The sequence below is a fragment of the Dreissena polymorpha genome, chromosome 4 (genome assembly GCF_020536995.1).
Source record: "Dreissena polymorpha isolate Duluth1 chromosome 4, UMN_Dpol_1.0, whole genome shotgun sequence".
NCBI classification, from domain to species: Eukaryota; Metazoa; Mollusca; class Bivalvia; order Myida; family Dreissenidae; genus Dreissena; species Dreissena polymorpha.
In genome coordinates, this window is record NC_068358.1 from 84410585 (window position 1) to 84430147 (window position 19563).

The following is a 19563-nucleotide window of genomic DNA, read 5'->3' on the forward strand; positions in this document are numbered from 1 at the left end:
TTGCGTTAAGGGCTTTACCAAATGTTCCTTGTTTAATTTAAAATTCAATACCGTTTCTAAATAGTTAAAGTTATCAACCACTCCGATGACATTACCAGTCCATGCCTATTGTTAACCGTGTTACGTCAAAGCTGTTTGAGATGATGGTTTTCGTTGTCATAGTGTCCGCAGTAAGTACCGCTGACATTCATCCCACAAAAACAACGATATATCAATAAAATGTCGGCACAAATATATTTTCTAAATATTATGTATTTAGTCATATTGTTTTAATGATAATATTTGTTATCCTTTTTTCCAAAGGAGACGGAACTCGTCAATCTCGCAGCGGGTGCTAACATGGTTATCTCAAGTGGAAATGTTTAAGCGATCACACGTCAGTAGTTTTGACGAAAACAGTGTGGTGATATGTTATCAATCTCGAAATAGAATCGACCAACTGATTTCCTACACTATATTATCTACTGTCGTATAAGAATATAGTTATACAAACTTGAGCTTTGAATTTCATAGTTTAGTTTAAAATTACACTTTAATGTCTTTGGTGGTACTCACTTAACATGACTTAATTTAGAATTGTTTTTGTTTTGCATAGAAAAAAACATATTTCACGAAGAGAACATGGCTAAGGCTTTAATACACGTGTACGTAATTGTTTTATTCATAACATTAGTGTACCTTCCTCTAAGTGTAAGTAAGTCATGCGATTTTAAACCTACCAATCAGATATTGCAGAACGTCTGTGACTGGAGTTACTGGTTGCCATGGAACTGCACGTGCTGCGGACCGAACGTGCAAAAGGATAGCGTGCTGGCTTCGAGATTGCGCGGGATTTGCTGCGAGATTTCAACCGATGCACCGGAATGCCTCAGGTTGTGCAATGTGACTTATGAGGACGGCAATCAGAAAGCGGCGTGTAACCGGGCATGCCCCCATAAGACAACACCGAGTCCGTGTGTCAGCACGCCAGGTACTACGTCCACAACTCGTCGACAAAGATCTAGCATGCCTTGGAATACTGGAACACACCCTTTCTCGTCTGTAACTACCGTCAACCACATCACAGTAGCGTCGTTTTTGCACGCGCAGATATCAACACCTAGTGCTTCATTATCACATTCCATCGCTGTGAAACCATCATCACCACCTCTCCGAAGTACAACCGCATTCGCTGCTACGCACGATGTTAAGACTACGCCAACTAAAAGCATTCACAATTGCCACGTACCGATGCAATCTCAGCCGCTTCAATTGTGTGAACTTAGCGAATGGATGCCATGGGATTGCACGCGATGCAGAGCGTGTAGTTCTGCGTCACAATTCTTGGCTAAACGAGTGAAAAAAAATTTGCTGTCTTCAAACCATCACGAAGGATCTTGACCAATGTTTAGCGTTTTGTGGAGTAAACCCGAACATAAGAGAGGAACTTCAACAGTGCAAGACAGCTTGTCCGTACTATGTGACAGATGGCACGTGTGCTTCAAACTCAACGCCGCAGTCTTTAGGAATAAGCATCGATTCAAATACACCGCACACATCTACTTCACAAACGGGTTCGGCGTCCGGTCCTTATGGGGTCGCGTTGCCGACGCATTTTAACGTCGACCAGGGAAAGCCACTGTCATCCACTTTACCGCCACATAATGGGATAACAAACCTTATGTCTAGCACGAAGACATTCTTTATGGACATGACGTCTAAATTCCAAATGCCATCGTCTGGTATCTCGAATATTTCGAGAACTAATTCATCACGAAATGTCACGGGATTGACCATTTCACGAGCAAATGTGTGTGAAAACGCCAGTTCGTCTCAAGTTGAAGGTCCATCTTGGTGCTATATATTAAAATGGCGGTTAAACAACGGCGGAATACACCATAGTGAGTCGAACATTATGTTTGCATTTATCTCTTAAAAAATACCTTTTCTGAACAAATTATAATTCTTCATAGGGAAATCTTATTAAATTGTATCTTTGTTTCTCGTTTGTACATAGACAACATGATAACTGAAATTTACACATGTACATACAAGTATAAGTCGTAAACAGATGTTTGATTATCGTTGAACTGATGGTCGCTAATTGTTTCGACCGCTTTAAAAGTTTTTCCTTTTAATCAATGATGCCATTTTATGGTGGTTTTCGTACACAAAAATAAGCATTTTACGGATATAATACTTTTTGGAAAATTCGTGTAAAGGTTTTTTTGCAACTCATAATTAAAAAAAAAGATTGAATCCAATTTTTTTTTTAACATAGTCCTTATTACATATGCAAAGCAGATAGTTTCACTATACAGTTCGTGTGCATCTCCATGCTCTTCCAAATGATTTAATAAATTAAGATCCTTTTCAGTATGCCTTATTATCATAATCTGCTGCTCGGTTGTCTTGGGAACTATTCTGCTGTGGATTGCGTCCCGCATTGACAAGTGGTAAAAACAGCGGAAGTCCCAAGTGGGTGCCTCGATACACCGGAAATCCCAAGTTGTTACCTCGATACAACGGATGTCCCAACTTGGGGCATGGATGCACCGGAAACAAACCGGCAGCGTATTGTAGAGCTGCATCAAAAACGAGACATATTTTTGTTTTTTGTTGTTTTGTTACATAGATTGTATTTTATATTGTTTTAAATATCTACATTCAAATGAAATTGTCATCCTAAGACGTTATAAAATGAACATTTTAATGGAGGTTTACTGTAAGGGAATGTAAAAATTCTCTCTTTATATACTTTTTTTAACAGCGAATTCTTTAATCCAGCAGCATTAATTGTCTGTTATACAACAAATAATAGTTTTGATATGCATCATTCCTCCTTGAGTGTAAAATTACCAGGTAGGTCATACACGTAGAATGTTTCTCAAATCAAAAATACGTCATAAATTTGCGTAAGAATTTAATTATGATTTTCTAACCTTAAATATGAGAAAATGTTATAAACAGAAAAGCGTTCAGTATTCGAATGCCCTACATTCAACATGTGAATCTCTTTAAATAGAGTATTCATTTTGAGCTTAAGATTAACCTAGCATTATATTTAAGAAAAGGAACATAATAAATCTGCATTTTAAGATTAAACATTTGAATACATTCTTGCGGTAGAACATATTTTACCAGTAAGAAACAGTCGACAATTACAGTGAGCGACAGCGTAGCATTTGATTTAAAGGGGTCGTCCAACAGATTTTGGCATGTATTGAAGCATGTCATTAAATGCTTTATATTGATTCATTTAAACATTCGACCAAAAATCTCCAGTAAAAAAACAAGAATACATTTAATAAAAGGAAAAAAATAACCTTAACAGGGCTCGAACCACTGACCCATGGAGTCCTGGAGTACTCGACCACTCGACCACCCATGCTCATGCTTAAAGCGGATGTATTAGTTTACCTATATAAGTAATCCTTGTAGTTTCCCAAAATATTACTACAACAGTAGAACTTTCCAAATTATTCAATCGTTTCGCGTCGCACGACGCTTTACAATTTTCAGGTTTTCAAATCGTCAAAAGATGCATATAATGGATATTTAAGAGCATGTTAAATGGTAAGTATTACTATTTCCTCAAAAATATCATAACACAAACGAAAACTTGCGAATCTCAAACAACTGTTTTTAATTTTGTCAATTTACCAATCTATTGGACGGCCCCTTTAAAATGAAAAACGTTAACCAGGAAAATAAACGAGAGAATATTACTATAACTTAACTTAATGCAAATTGAAAACCTTATTTTATTGAAAAGTTGGCTTACATATGATTTGAGAAGACTGTCAAATAGTCTGAACTGTAAACACTTATCATCTTGGAGTGGATACAGGGCCTTTCTTAAGGATTTAGAACTGTAATACCGGGTATATTTGGAGTTTCAGTTATTTCTTCGCATATTTACTATGCGTATGGTCATATGTATTCACACTGAAAGTTTTTGAAAGAAAAATAAAACTGAACTATTAATGATTCTTATACGTTTTAGGGTGCCAACCGTTCCATCTTCCCCTTAACCCCTATTTTGTTAACATACACTTAATTGACATTCGTGTTCATTTAGATTTGCAAAATATATTGAAATATGTGAAATGATGTATCGTTCAAAATCAGCTAATAGTGGAACAAACAATACTGTATTAAACATTGGGAATTTTGACGAGCAAATACACTTTTAATAATGGGACTTAACAATAGTTCGTATTCTTTTAAACGTCATATAATGAAGATATTAACAACACCAAAATATTATGAATATGACGAAAGCTTTGCATGCCGAGCGATTTGAACATGGGTTCTCTTGTGCTAAAATTAAACGCTCTACATCTACACCACGGTAATAAACTCTATGTGACGCGTATTAGGGCTTGTAATAAATTTTTGATTTTCCCCTCATGTTTATAGTTTAATTTCGCGCATATATTCGGGCAACGTTCGGAGTAACGGATATTTACGACCTACGGCGATGTTAATAAAAGGTTTAAATATTTAAAATCCCTCCCATGACTTGCTTTTTAAATTCCATCATATTAATATATTTCTTTCACATTTCACTCAAAGATAAGCCCAACGTTATTGAATTGGGATTGCTTGCATCTATATAGAATTAAAATGGCTTTATGAAAATAACATATTTCATACACACGCAGTCTATGGTTTGATGGTTCAAAGTAATTCACAGATTTTTTAAAAATAACATAAAACATCTTAAAGCGCTTGATTCACAACCAAATACGTTACCAACTAAACGCACGCTGAAGTTTTAAAATAAGTATCTTATTGAGCCAAGATTTACGTTCATTTTTTATATTTTATTTTGAAAAGTAAGACAGATAGTGAACGAACATTATGAGCATGTCTATCATTTAATGTCGTCCCGATATCGGGGCGATTTATATTTGCATATCGGTCCTATATCACTGTTTACATCGAGATCGGACTTGTACCACGGCGTGATGTCTGTCCGACATAAACTACGGCATTCTGCCGTCGTTCCCCCGCAGGTATCTCAGTTCAACCAAACATCGCGTCGATATAATTAAGTTCGTACATCGGTTCGATATTCGAGTTTTGCTACGGCCCGGATCACGGCGCGATTATTACTTAAATAGAATAATACTATTTCAATGAATCGTGAGAATTGTAATTGCGGAAGTTACTAGATACGAGCTGTAATTGGACTCAAATTTCCGCTCGCGTCGAAATGTCGAAATAATAACATGTGAGCCATACTAAAATGTTTTCTCCCTGATGAAAACAGTAAACAAACGCAGCTTAATTTCATCGTTGTATTGGGTTCATGATGTATTTTTTATCTGTTGTTGTTATTCTCCTTGTTAAGCATGCTATTGTTGTCTAATACGCTTCACTGCTTCGTTACAAAAAAAAACACGTGTATCAATGTGCTTTTTAGCATTTAAGATCGCCTCCAATATTTCCGGCAGATAACACAAACTATTTAAATTTATGTTCCTTATTTGCTTTAGCTCTCTACCAACAGTTTCACTATGTAAAGGAAAGAAACAATTACAGAACACTACGTTGTGTTGTAACTGGGTGTTTATTTTAAATGCCATAAAACAAATTCCACTGTAACTAACCAGCAACCTCTTGTTAGCCGAACATGTAAAGTAACATCAGTTGTTTTACCTTATCTGGGCTGCCTGTAGCGCCCACAATAAGAGTATGAAAAAGCAAAGCCAACCAATGACAGAGTATTTTTTTCCAGAAACCAGGGGAGGAGGAGGGGTGGCGGTGGATTTTCGAGTAAACAATAAACATGTCTCTCCTCCAGAATTTTTCAACAATGATGCTAATGCTGTGCTCCGATTTATTAAAAACCGTCATGTGACAAATATCCTGTCATTGATTGGCTGTGCCTCTCTCGACTACTTAATTAAGGTCAGCGAACACTAAATTCAATCCGCAAAACATCCACATAAAACTTTTATGAAATCATAAAATACATTTATGTTCCTTATTTGCTTTAGCTCTCTACCAACAGTTTCACTATGTAAGGGAAAGAAACAATAACAGAACACTATGTTGTGTTGTAATTGGGCATTTTATTTTAAATGCCATAAAACAAATACCACTGTAACTAACCAGCAACCTCTGGTTAGCCGAACATGTAAAGTAACATCAGTTGTTTTCCCTTTTCTGGGCTGCCTGTAGCGTCACAAGTGACAACGACCGCCAGACCAGATGAAACTGTAGGTAGAGCTTTAAGGATAGAGTATCAATAACGACTAGACTAGACGGTGTTCAAATTATAACCAAATAAATTTTGACTAAATGTAAAGGGTTGTGCTCAGTATTACGGCAACTGGCAACTGTTTGATGTAAAAATAAAATGCACATGACAAGGGTAATACTGAAGACTTCGTACCCTATATACAAACATGTCTGTTATAAATTGACATGTTAAGGCTATATTTTAGCATGCATAAACTAGTGAAATGAATGCAACAGCTTTAACAGAATATATTCATTAACTTTGATTTCACTTTAATCAATTAAAGCTTTCCTTTTGTATATATAACATTTTGGCTCTTATCTACGGGTTCGGCGCATGCCCACTGTAAGACTCCAGATAAATAAAGAAGGACACGTTTAAAGGCTATTTGAGTATCAACTGATTCATAGAGCAATCCATATCGCTTCTACCATGTCGGAGTATTATACCGTCTCAACAAAGCTGGCGAAAGTTCTGGTAATTGTTTTCCTTTTTGGGACTATTCCATCAATAAGTGCTTCGGGTTTATGCTACGTTTTGGAAACGAACCAGACGTTACAACATTATTGCGAATGGAGCAACTGGTTTCCATGGAATTGTTTGTTTTGCGGCCGAGGCATACCTGGCAGTTTCTCCCTGGCCTCCCGGACACGAAGCATCTGCTGCGACCAGAAACTTCTACCGGAATCCTGTCGCGATTCGTGTAAAGTAACAAACGATGACGTCAAGCAAACGGGCATATGTGAAACCGAATGCCCACATTTATACTATACTACGGCAAAGCTGATTTTGCCTAGTACAACGAACGCACGCACTTCGACTTCAACAGTCACCAGTAAAGCGGATTTACATAGGATCACAAGTCCGAGTACTACGCTTCATCGCGAAATTCAACCAATTTCGACGCTGCCTCGTCTGATACGATCATCTTCAACAAACTTGGTGGTGTCAACGTCTGTCGGTGTGTCTACTTCACACAAAGACACTACGCTTCACATCGAAATCCAATCAACTTCGACGCTGCCCCGTCTGATAAGATCATCTACAACTAACTTAGTGATGTCCACATCTAACAATATGTCTACGTCAAAAGTAATTTTAGAAGAGACCTCTGCAAAAACGTCAACAATAAGATCAACGACGTTTAATGAAACATGTGTACCAAACAAAACAACGTTACCTATTTCAAATGCAAGTTCGCGATTAGCGCAAACAATTTTATTTCGATCTACAATACCAAACGTGGCGACAACGGACTTAAACGTACATTCAATTAACCAAACTTCATCTATTTTCATTAGCCGGAAAACAACCAATCCGATTCGTTATATAACTTCATTAAATTCGTCGACGAAATCAACCCCGGTAACAACTCGGAAATCTAAAGGATCTCAGAACATATTGTCTTCTAATTCGACTACCACGGCGCCCTATGATGCCACATTAAACTCACTCTATACGCCAACGGCATTATCACCGCTTCTTAATGTTTCCGTACCAGTGTCAGAGACGGCGTCAAAGTCGCATGGCGCTGCACAAAGACTTCCTGAGATGGCCACCAACTATGGCACGACATTCCCAAAAGACATAACGCATGAAAGTCCTACTTTCAATGCAGGCTTAGCATCGCCCCAGAGCAAGGTAACGGCTGTCAGCCAGTCTACTGTAAATCGGGGCTTAGCATTAGATCAGAGCACTCTAACGGTTGACAACAAGTATTATGTCAATAATGGCCAGGTATCATCCCAGACAAACACAACAGCTTCGAACCAGTATACGCAGCATGGAGGCTTAGCTGAAAACATTGCTGGTCACGGAAATTCGAGTATTTTATGGGCAGTGGTTCATACGCACGGAATGTCTAGCGATGATCAGTGTTGCTATCTTTGGTCTTGGAGGTTGTACAGTAGGGGAAGTTTAAGATGTAAGATATTTTACTATTTTATTAAACGCATGCCACTAATAAATGAATTAATGCATATTACACGCATCTTAATCGTTGTTTTTTTGGAAAAGAAGTTACGATTTTCATCAGAATGCATTATTTTAATACACAGTTGAAGCATATACGTACGTATTTTAAACGTATGCATAAGCAAATGTTGTCATTATTATATGCAAAAATATATCAAATTCTTGATCACCATATTTCTCTTCTTATATCAATATGTATGTGTGGTTTTTTTCAGTATGTCTGTTTATTCTGGTGTCCTTCTATGTAACCATAGCCACCACAGGGTTTCTGGTCGTCCTGCGTATAGTCATGGGTTACAATAACCGGAAGTCACGTGTGCATACAAACGCTTAACCGCAATTCAACGACAGTGTGTGGTAAAACGACTAAACATTCACACGGTAGAAAACGATCTGTTTTAGTGTGTCGTTAAAGGGGCCTTTTCACGTTTTGGTTAATTGACAATATTGAAAAAAAGTTGTTTCAGATTCGCAAATTTTCGTTTAAGTTATGATATTTGTGAGGAAACAGTAATACTGAACATTTACCATGGTCTAAAATAGCCATCATATGCATCTTTTGACGAGTTATCAAGTGTTGCAACGCGAAACGATTGAATAATTTGGAGAGTTCTGTTGTTGTCGTTATATTTTGTGAAACTACGAGGATTACTTATATATAGTATAAAATACATCTGTCATTGTATCCGGAAGCATGGCCGAGTAGTCTAAGTAGTAGACTTTTTACTCCAGGGGTCAGTGGTTCGAGCCCTGCTGAGGGTTACCTTTTTTCTTTTTTAAATTTTATTCTTGATTTTTTACTGGAGCTTTTAAGATCAAATGTTTACAATTATCAATATAAAGCATTTAATGACAAACTTCAAAACATGCCAAAATCGGTGAAAAGGTTCCTTTAAAGGTGCCTTTTCACAGATTTTGGCATTTTTTAACTTATTCATTAAATGCTTTATATCGATAAATGTAAACATTGGATCGTAAAAGCTCCAGTAAAAAATCAAGAATAAAATTAAAAAAAGGAAAAGAACATGGCCCGGACCAGGTTTCGAACCAGTGACCCCTGGAGTCCTGCCAGAGTCCTGAAGTAAAAACGCGTTAGCCTACTGAGCTATTCCGCCGAGTACACTTAGTAAACGTATTTTATACATTATATAAGCAATCTTCGTAGTTTCACAAAACTTGACGACAAAAACAGAACTCTCCAAATTATTCAATCGTTTCGCGTTGCAACGCTTTATAATTTTTAGGTTTTAAAATCGTCAAAAGATGCATATAATGGCTATATTAGACCATGGTAAATGTTCAGTATTACTGTTTCCTCACAAATATCATAACTAAAACGAAAATTTGCGAATCTGAAACAACTTTTTTCAATTTTGTCAATTTACCAAAGCGTGAAAAGATCCCTTTAAAGTTATAAAATTTAATTTTGGACCCGAAAAATTAACTCAACAAAACACTTTAATGACCCTGCTAGGACAGTTGCTATACTGGTAACAACTTTACTCTCCGTTACGAATGCTATGTAATTGCTGTTGTTTGTCTGTTCTCGTTTATAAGAAGTTCTTTGTTTGTTTGCCTCATTTTTAAGAACATATATAGCATTTATAATGGTTTTAAGAACGACCAAATAACACGCTCCGCCACAATTTATACAAGTTCAGTTTTCAGTATTTATGATAGAGTGTTGGTGAAGTTCATGACGTTAGGATTGATGACCTGTTAACTTTGTTGCGATGGCAAGGGGATCAACCTGCGTAATCTGTATGCCTTCAGTTGATATATATTGATGGGGTCTAAACACTACATTTCATTAACATGACAGAGTGTCATCCATGAAAAGCATGTGCAGATTGCTTTACGCGCCTAGTGCATATGGCCGTGTTTCCGAAAATAAGTCTCCTTTTTTCGCACTTTTCATGATATATACTTTGTAGAATATATGAATTTAATATCAGATATCGATTAGTTAATATAAGAGATGTGTTGCTTATGATACTGGACTCTCAATAATATATTATAATTTATTTATACTTGATATAATTTTTGTATATATTAATTTATGTTACCGAGCATTTTGTAAGTGTACTTGTACTTGTGTAAATTTGTTTTTTGTACGCGACCCAGCGAATTAATGGATACAACCGTCGCAATTCAATTGATTCTGAGTATATGACTCAAACATCAGCGGTCATAAGCAATGCCCGCAAGCTGAATAGGGGAATAAGTCTACAAATAATTCCGTTTGAATAGAAATACAGTGCACTGCAATTGACAACTGAACCCATCTATCCATTACATATTTATGAAATATTACTTGACTGCCTTTTTCCGTCGGCATTTATCGAACGTGTTCATCGTGTATTCGACGAGCCATAAGAGTGAAATGATGTAATAAAATCAATTATTGCGAGACACCACGCCGGAACGCAACACGCAGGTAGTATTCCATTTTGTTTTGTACTTTCTTACGAAAAAAAAACTTTTTTCGAAACCTAACAGTTTATTTGAAAGAGTTTTTCTTTCAAAATCAATCACAAGTTTGCACCGATAAGCATTCATACTTCGATTGACGTGCTCAGTCTGGTGCCGTGTCTAAAAATATAACACTGGAAACAAAGGGTTTTTTACCAAGGGGGCATGTGTATACGTGAGTTTACCGGGTAAAAGTTAGGTTACTTGAAACATACTTCTAAGATGGCGTCGTTTTTGTGTTTTTTTCGTGAATGAGTAGCGGAAATTTTCACCCGGTACGTCACTTTGTATTTATATTGATTTTTGACGATGCTGTGAAGCAGCTCGTCTAAGTTATCATACCATGAAAAAAATTCACAATTGGGACCTATGTGAAAGACCGAGCAAGTCCGATTGAGATGATTATCATTGATAAAGGAAAATATTAATAGAACAGCATATTCTGGGAAAACAGATTGAATAATTGTATCAAAACGTTGATTTTAAATTAGTAATTTTACATCCATTTTATCTTAATGGACCAATGAAACAACTATATATTTGCTCTATTGTGTTTTATATTTGTTCTCGATTTTGAAAATAAATTGCGAATGAAAACATGTAAAATAACTTTTTACGCGATCACAATTCTTAAGAATACGAACAATTTCGAACCTGCAAATTGTAAACTCTGCACTGCTATGATATATATATTAAAAACAACATTTCTTTGAGCTGTTGTCCGTCCCGCTTGCGCAGTTGACGTACGCTTTTTCACCTCTACGACACCGTTCGATTCCCGCTCCGGGCGCAATGTTTTTTTGTGTTTGTTTTGTGGTCACAATACCGGAAAGGTGGGGTTTTCTCCGGAAAATCCTATCCCCCCCCCCCCCCCCGCAGCACAAAACCATATCTAAAATTAAAAAGTATTTCAGTAAAGAAATAAATAGCTGGAAATTGCAGCTATCATTTTAAATTCGTCCCAACTGTCGTCAGTCTAAGCTTATTAGGTAGGAGTGCTGGACACACTCCGGGTCCCAACATTATGCAGCCTTAGGCGCGGATGTAACTTATAACCTTGGAAATACACAAATACACACTCTGGGTGCAGCCTAGGCGCGTATAGACTTAAAAAAAGAAACAAACTTACGTGCGGGCACAATCATTTTAAATGTACATATTTAATACGATATTCTAACAGAAATTACACAACCACCTAAGTGTACATAACATGTTTGATAATTCGTTCGTTTGTTAGATTTCAGCATATATAAGGTCATATCGCTTTGGTTAGTTAACTTATCCATATGTTCCTGGGCGAACTCGGGTAGTCAAATGCTCTTACGATTGAGCTCACTTGGGCCGGCTATGTGCGCATACCTACTTTCGAGAATCGTCATGAAAGTATTGCCATACTCAATGAACAAACATGACTATGCGTATTGAACTTAAATTAAAAACAATATTCAACATAAAAAAGCATATATCCATACCCATGGGCATGTGAAATCACGTCCGTACATATAAAATTATTAAATTAAGAACGTAAACAACGAAATAAAGGTAGGATATGATGTACAGGTGTTATTAACGATCATGCCATTTTTTGTATATATCTGCTGAAACGTAATTTTAATAACCCACAAACATTTAATTGTAATAGAAAGTTTTTACGAAAAGTATTACAGAACAAGAGCTGTTTGTAAAACATGCATGCCCCCCATATGGGCTGTCAGTTGTAGTTGCAGCCATTGTGTGAATATGTTTTTTGTCACTGTGACCTTGACCTTTGACCTATTGACATGAAAATCAATAGGGGTCATCTGCTAGTCATGATCAATGTACCTATGAAGTTTCATGATCCTAGGCCTAAGCGTTCTTGAGCTATCATCCAGAAACCATTTTACTGTTTCGAGTCACTGTGACCTTGACCTTTGACCTAGTGACCTGAAAACCAATAGGGGTCAATGTACCTATGAAGTTTCATGATCCTAGGCCTAAGCGTTCTTGAGTTATCATCCGGAAACCATCTGGTGGACGGACCGACGGACCGACGGACCAACGGACCGACGGACCGTCGGACCGACAGACCGACGGACCGACATGAGCAAAACAATATACCCGCTCTTCTTCGAAAGGGGGCATAAAAATACACACCGATTATCTTTTTAAAGATATTTCTTGTTAGATTTGATCGATAATGTAACCCGCCTCCCAGTTTCGTACCCACATTTTTTTGTCGTACCCAAAATGTTCGTACCCACAAACACAATTGTGGTGATATAGATATACTTAAATTGATGCTTTTATATTTATCCTCTTCAAAAGCATCGTCACACCAGTACTGTCAGTACTTTGATTAATGAATACCGGTACGCTCTGAGGTGTTTGTTCTTCCCTCGGTTGTTTGTTTCAAGATCGCCGACGTCGGAATAAATTAGTTGTTAACGGAAAACCGTCCACGAACATGTGGTCTACTTTCGTGACATTCGAGACATTGGGTGTACATATATCAGTTATCGTTAAAAACACAGTATTGACGCACGTGTACAGTAAAATATAAATGCAGTCACGATTATTTCTTTTTTCCGACGCCGTTTCATTTATGAATACTAATTTATTGCAAAAAAAATGGTTTAACCCCCATTTTTGGACTGACTTCCAAATGACAAACAGCTCTTTCCCATGTGTCGCCCTTTAAAGATGTTTCCTTCAGCTACTGACAGAGTTATGTGTTATGACAATATTTAACATGAAGATTCTCACATTGTAATATGCAATGATAACATTAAGACCAGTTCATTTCGTGGAGTAAATCCAGTACTCATTGTGAGCACTGGTTCTCACATACACATGGAGGATTAGCATTAACCCAGAGCAAGGTAACGGCTGTAAGAAAGTCTACTTTAAATGATAATGACGTTAGCGATAGTTATACAGGCCTGTTAGGGGTATACTCATGTGCTTATTGTCTACTGCATTATCAAATAAACTTAAGTAAACTTGTCCAATATGAAAGTGTCCAATAGCATTTATTGTTTAACGTCGATCTGTCAATTTAAGACTTGTATTGCTTTTTTAACTGAAGTCTGTAAATTCATTTACAGACTTGTTTGTTAGTGTTGTTTTTTAACTTTGTGTAATAGTCGAAAATCAACAAACGCAAGGATGAAATCGTCGCAATACAATTTATTGGGATACGTTAAGTATAATTGAACCAAAACCTAACCCGTCATGCGCAATTTAATTCCCGCATTCCAATTTGTGACAAGTTTACTGGTGCAAGTATAGATTGGGGTGAAATATTTTTAAATGTATTACTTGTGCTTGTGGACATATTTATAATAACAATAACTACATCATTAGAGCAGTGGGCAGTTCTGCGACCTTCACTCAAAATGTCAATCATCTATGTGTGTGTAAAGTTTAAGAAAAATCACTTATGTAGTTTTGATAACATGGCCAATAAACACTGAAAAGGGGCGAATTATATAAGTAATGCCGTGGTCATATGAATTAAGTGCACTGCAATTTGCCACCAGAAACCATATATACATTAAATATATAGGGAATATATATGACTGCGTTTTTTCCGTCGAGTTGGAACGCATGAGTTGATCGTGTTTCTGAAAAGTACACATGGTGATACGATGTCAAAAAATAAATTGATTTGAAACACAACACACCGGAACCTCATAGCCGTTTTGTATTTCATTTGTTTTAAACTTTCTAACGATAATAAAAACTTGAATACTTTCTCGAAAGCTACAATTGTATTTGAAATAATAACACTTTCATTCGAAAAGTATTAAACTTGTTCGTGTCATTTTATTTGGCGACTATTAATAACAACTTATTATTTAATGGTATGTTATGTTGTGATATGATCAGAACAGAACGGGATTGTATAGCGTTTAACCTTAAGAGTTCATTGAACAGATATTTATAACAAACTAGTTTTACCGCAAATGGTAGAAGTGTTTCTACAACATATTTATATAATGAAGCGTTTTAGTAGGTTGTTTAATAACGGAATATGGAGGGTTTGGGCGGCGACAGCGCTATAATTAGCGCCTTCCGTGCAAAGTACGAACGGTTTCAATAAAGATGACAAAATTTAAGTATTCACGAAGCAAAACACTTTTTTTATTCTATATACCCGGTACCACTTAAGATAGTTCATTGTATAATTATCCATTAAAAGTAATGTTTTTCCTGGAGATATTGACAGAGATAAAGTGAAATGACAATGTTTTACGTGCAGAAAATCAAATGGTAACCTGCGCTGATAACGGTAAGACCAGGTCGTTAAGTGGATTAAATCCAATACTCCTGTTGAAAACTTGTTCTCACATCCCCGTGTGAAAAGAAAGGCATACGTACTATCAGAAGAAATTGAGCGACATGATGTACCATTACTAAATCATTTAAGAACCTAGTTGGGAAAACCAGATTAAGTGTTGATTCTATGTTTTTATGGGTTCCATTATGTTGGTTAAAAGCAATACTGAAATTTTCATTAATATTTATTTTTAGATTACAACAAAAACGAAGTCGTTGAAAATACACTTGCATGGGAACATGCATGGCGTGAAGTGTGATAACCTGTTAACGAAGAAACTTTTCGGGGCACGATCATTCTGCGACACCCGGCAGCCACATTCTAGAGACTCGCATTAGTGCGTTTCCACTAAACGTTTTACCTTCAAAATGTTGAAACGTATATTTCTTTGTGAAAAAACTATAAAACATGACACTACATATTATATTAATTTACCGTTATTGCCTTGTATCAGTTATAGGGGAAGTACTGCTATTCCTCTGTCAAACTGTTTCGTGATGTGTGTAATTAACAAATTCATTATGCACAGTGCAATAAACGTGCTTTCTTATTTAAGTACATTTTATTTATTAGCTATTTTTTTGTTGATCATTATACAATTTATATAGTGTCTTATAAGGACGTTTGACGAAAATCTAACAAAACGTGCACATAAAACATTCTCACGTTCCAAAACTTGATAGTTCGACGTGGTGTAATGGATATGGTGTCCGCCTAGCGACCGGGATATCACGGGTTCGATCCCCACAGTGAGAGCGTTCTTAAGATCTCCCCCAAAAGCACATAGTACTGGTTCTAGGCCCAGGAAACGGACTCGAGAGCGTTTATAAAAGTATCAGGCTTTCGATGCATTCGAGCTAAAATAAATAGGTTTAAACTAAAACTTGATGCTTTTGAATATTGGTTTGTGTGATTCCTCTGGGTTACGCATTTAAACGTCAACGACACTAATACGGACTATGAGTCTCGAAATTATGAAATTCCGGGATAAGGTTATATATCCTTAATACTAACTATTGACATATAGTGTTGAAATTGTTTGATTTTGAATTGTCTATTGAGGCATTCTCTATGTCATACTCTATTTACAAACGGTCGCTGTATGGTTAATCTCGAGTGGTAATGTTTTATCCGTTCTTTAAATCACACATGCCAGTACAAAATAGGCAAAAGCTGTTGCGTTCTGTTTTCAATATGAATAAAGCGTTAGCCCAGCTATTTCCCGCGATATTATTAAACTATAAATCATTTCATAATATATACTAGAGCTTTGAATTCAATTGTTCGGTTTGACATTGCGTATTTAATTTCTGTGTTGGTACACTATAAAAAATGATTTTATTTGAACTGACTTTCAATAGCGCTTGAGATAACACAATAACTGGATGAGTTAACAATATTGAAAGACTCATCCTTATACCTCTTTATCCGTTATTGTCAATTTCTGGCAGTTGCGAACTTGCCGTTTATTTTCATAAGATTGTTTGTGACTTGAGTATGGTAAGACAATTAGACAAGAAAATACAACGGTTTATTGTACATACGTCACCAGCCCTTGATACAAGTGATGATGCCTAATTTTATACATGCAACGCATTTTGTCACTGCACATAACATGATAAAGCACGAATAAGGTTAGATTCAACATATTGGTAGGGTAATTGACAAGGAATAAATCGTACCATTAAATCTCATATTGAATCAAAACTTAAGATATTCTTTCTTGGTTTGGAAAATAAGAATATCGACCCCTTGCATTTTCAAGTTCACGTACAGAAGACCCAATGCATGACGACACATTGCATGCGACCATATCACATCCTGACTTATAGGCTTGACAACATAGCACATCAAAAATATCATGAAATATCACATTACTACATATCACATGACAAAGCACAAAATGACATATCACATCACGATGCAACACATGATGATACAAAATAACGATGATAGGCTCTTGAGAGATGTTGAAATAACAAAGTTTTATGAATGTAAACTATGAAGTAAAACTACATAGATGATATATTTACATGTTGCATGAAAAAGAGGTATTTTTCGAAAATTGAATAAAAATAAACGAATCTATTTTTTTAGTTGTTCGCTTGCGAACAACTATGGTAAATTCCGCGTTTTTCAAGCCAGTTTTCTTAGATACGATAAATCTGATAACTGTCGCATCCGCATCCGCTCCGAGACAGAGTTGAATAATTTATATCAGAGGTTTCAGTTTTCTTCAACTATATTCATTCACAAATGGGAACATAATGTGACTATCGTGTTAAATGGAATATTTTTTAACAGAGTGTATATAGAACAAATCAATAAACAATTTTTGAAGTAAACGTGTCGCGGAAGAGAATGTTTATGAATTATTAAAATAGCCCAGTATTTACTGCGTCTTAATCACGTGGTATTTTTTCGCAGCACAGGTCATTCAAAATCTGAGGCTTTTAATAGATACGGGAAAAAAAACTGCTGCTGATTAACAATTATAGTGGAATATCGAGAGTCCAATACACTGTCTGTTGCGTAACCTTGTTGATAGTGCTTGCTAGTACAGCGGGGTTAAATTTGATATGTCTGGGAAACGTTCTTTTGTTCTCAACAGGTAGCAGCGATACTTCATGTATTCTCAATTGCACGGGTGATAACAACGCAATAGTATAAGGTCAAGCATGTTTATATTTGTAATTCTCATTTATAAAACGTTGAACATGAGTTCACCAATAACTACAGGTATACTATAGACAACAAGAAACCGCCGAAGACGGGTGATGCTCCCTAAGTTTTTTTTGTCACAATATTGCACTATATATTCAGATAAAAGGAAACGTCTTGAGGGCACAGTAGTTGGGGACAATAATTTTTTTATAGAAAATTTCAAAGGGCCATAATTCTGTGAAAAATCATCCGACCAGAACCCGCTGATAATATGAACATCTCCTCTTGGTAGTAAAGCTTCCCATAAAAATTCATTGAATTCCGGTTATTAATTGTTGAGAAATAGCCCGGACAAAAATTGTGCACGGACGGACACACGGACACACGGACGGACAGACGAAGCGGCGACTATATGCACAACAAAAAACTTTATAATCGCTAAAACCGAAAATAAAAAAAAACTCAATATAACAAGAAATATATTTTAAAAAGGTATTTGGTGTAAATGCTGACTTTGAAATAAAGTTTGAAATTTACGCTTCTAATTTAATTGATATTTGTTCTTACTCTTTTCACTTGTTAGTCGCATATTTACCGCATTAAATATGTGTTATTATAGTCAAACCACACATTAGTGTAAGTAGATAAAAATCATACTACGGGAAAGCACATCATATGTGTCGTCACATGGCTTATCATGAGTTTATTTCTTCACCATCGAAATATATCGTATGTTAATATTTGATTAACACGCAGTTTTCTTTCGACACATTTCAATCACACTTTCATAGCCTCATCGTGCGAAAATGGGTCTTATGGCTTTTCGGCCAGCGTAGCTCAAGCCCAACCTATGCATTTGCACAGTCTGATCAGATGCGATGTTGTTCGCTATAAAATCACTCAAGGTGTTATGGTTTCATTACGTATCTACTGACCAGACAGAGAGATGCGCAGACTGGGTGGGCTATATATATATGATGGGCGCATATGACATAAGATCAATTTTCGCATGACGATGGTATTTAAAAATCTCATTGCGAATTGTAAATGGCACATTTTAGCACAATGCTTTTCGATACAAAATTGATTTCAAAATAGCAAACTGGTAAATAAGAGTAGACGATCCAGGTGTTCAGGAACAATTCCAGCGTGCTGACCTAATTTAGCTAGCGTTTGTGGTTAGATAATTAAACGATTTTGCTCTTATCGTGACACTATACTATTTTGGTAGTGTTCTTTTTCTCATCTTGAAAGCAAACTGTGTTTATCGATAGTCAAATATGTCTTCCCGGACGATTAAGTGACCGAGTACAAACCCTGAAATTCAACGAGATGGATTTTAACGCGTAATTGTAACTGGGCCAGAATTTGTGTCGTTTGAACATGCAGAGAGTAGTACGGAATTCCTTACACTGAACATTGCTATATCCTTTACGCTGTGCACAGACACAGTGATGTAGCCCAAGTTCAGGGGATTTATCTCGAATTAGCGTATGGAATACTCGAATATATTCATTCGTGTCTGCGTTATGTAATGTTCATTTAAGGCGAAAAGCCAGGTAAAACAGCTATGCCTAAAAAGGGCATTAGTGGTCTATATGTTACGGTCAGGGACCGGTTGACACCGTGTGAACTGCTAGGGTAACAAGTAATGCATAAGCGACAAAGTACGGGTCAACAGGTCTGTCTTTATGACTACCTAATTCGTGAGTAAAAAGTATTGCTCGCAGGTTTATTTTTTATTGAATTTCATTAATATTCGTATTGTATATTTTGAATTTGTATATGGTGTCAAAAATTAAAAGTTTTGTACATCGAATTTCCATCATGAAATTATATTATTAGTGTGATCGGTTTTCGATATTCCAAAAATATCAAATCAAATCAAATCAAATAAATT

General features: G+C 36.3%; 1 protein-coding gene across 1 annotated transcript; it reads left to right on the forward strand.

Annotated features, from left to right (window-relative positions):
- The first annotated feature begins 6583 nt into the window (after positions 1–6583).
- On the forward strand, positions 6584–9171 carry LOC127879211 (mucin-5AC-like). Its single transcript, XM_052425919.1, has 2 exons — positions 6584–8156; positions 8422–9171. Exons 1-2 carry the CDS (start codon positions 6665–6667, stop codon positions 8538–8540), a joined length of 1611 nt encoding a protein of 536 aa, XP_052281879.1. The 5' UTR covers positions 6584–6664; the 3' UTR covers positions 8541–9171.
- Positions 9172–19563: the final 10392 nt, after the last annotated feature.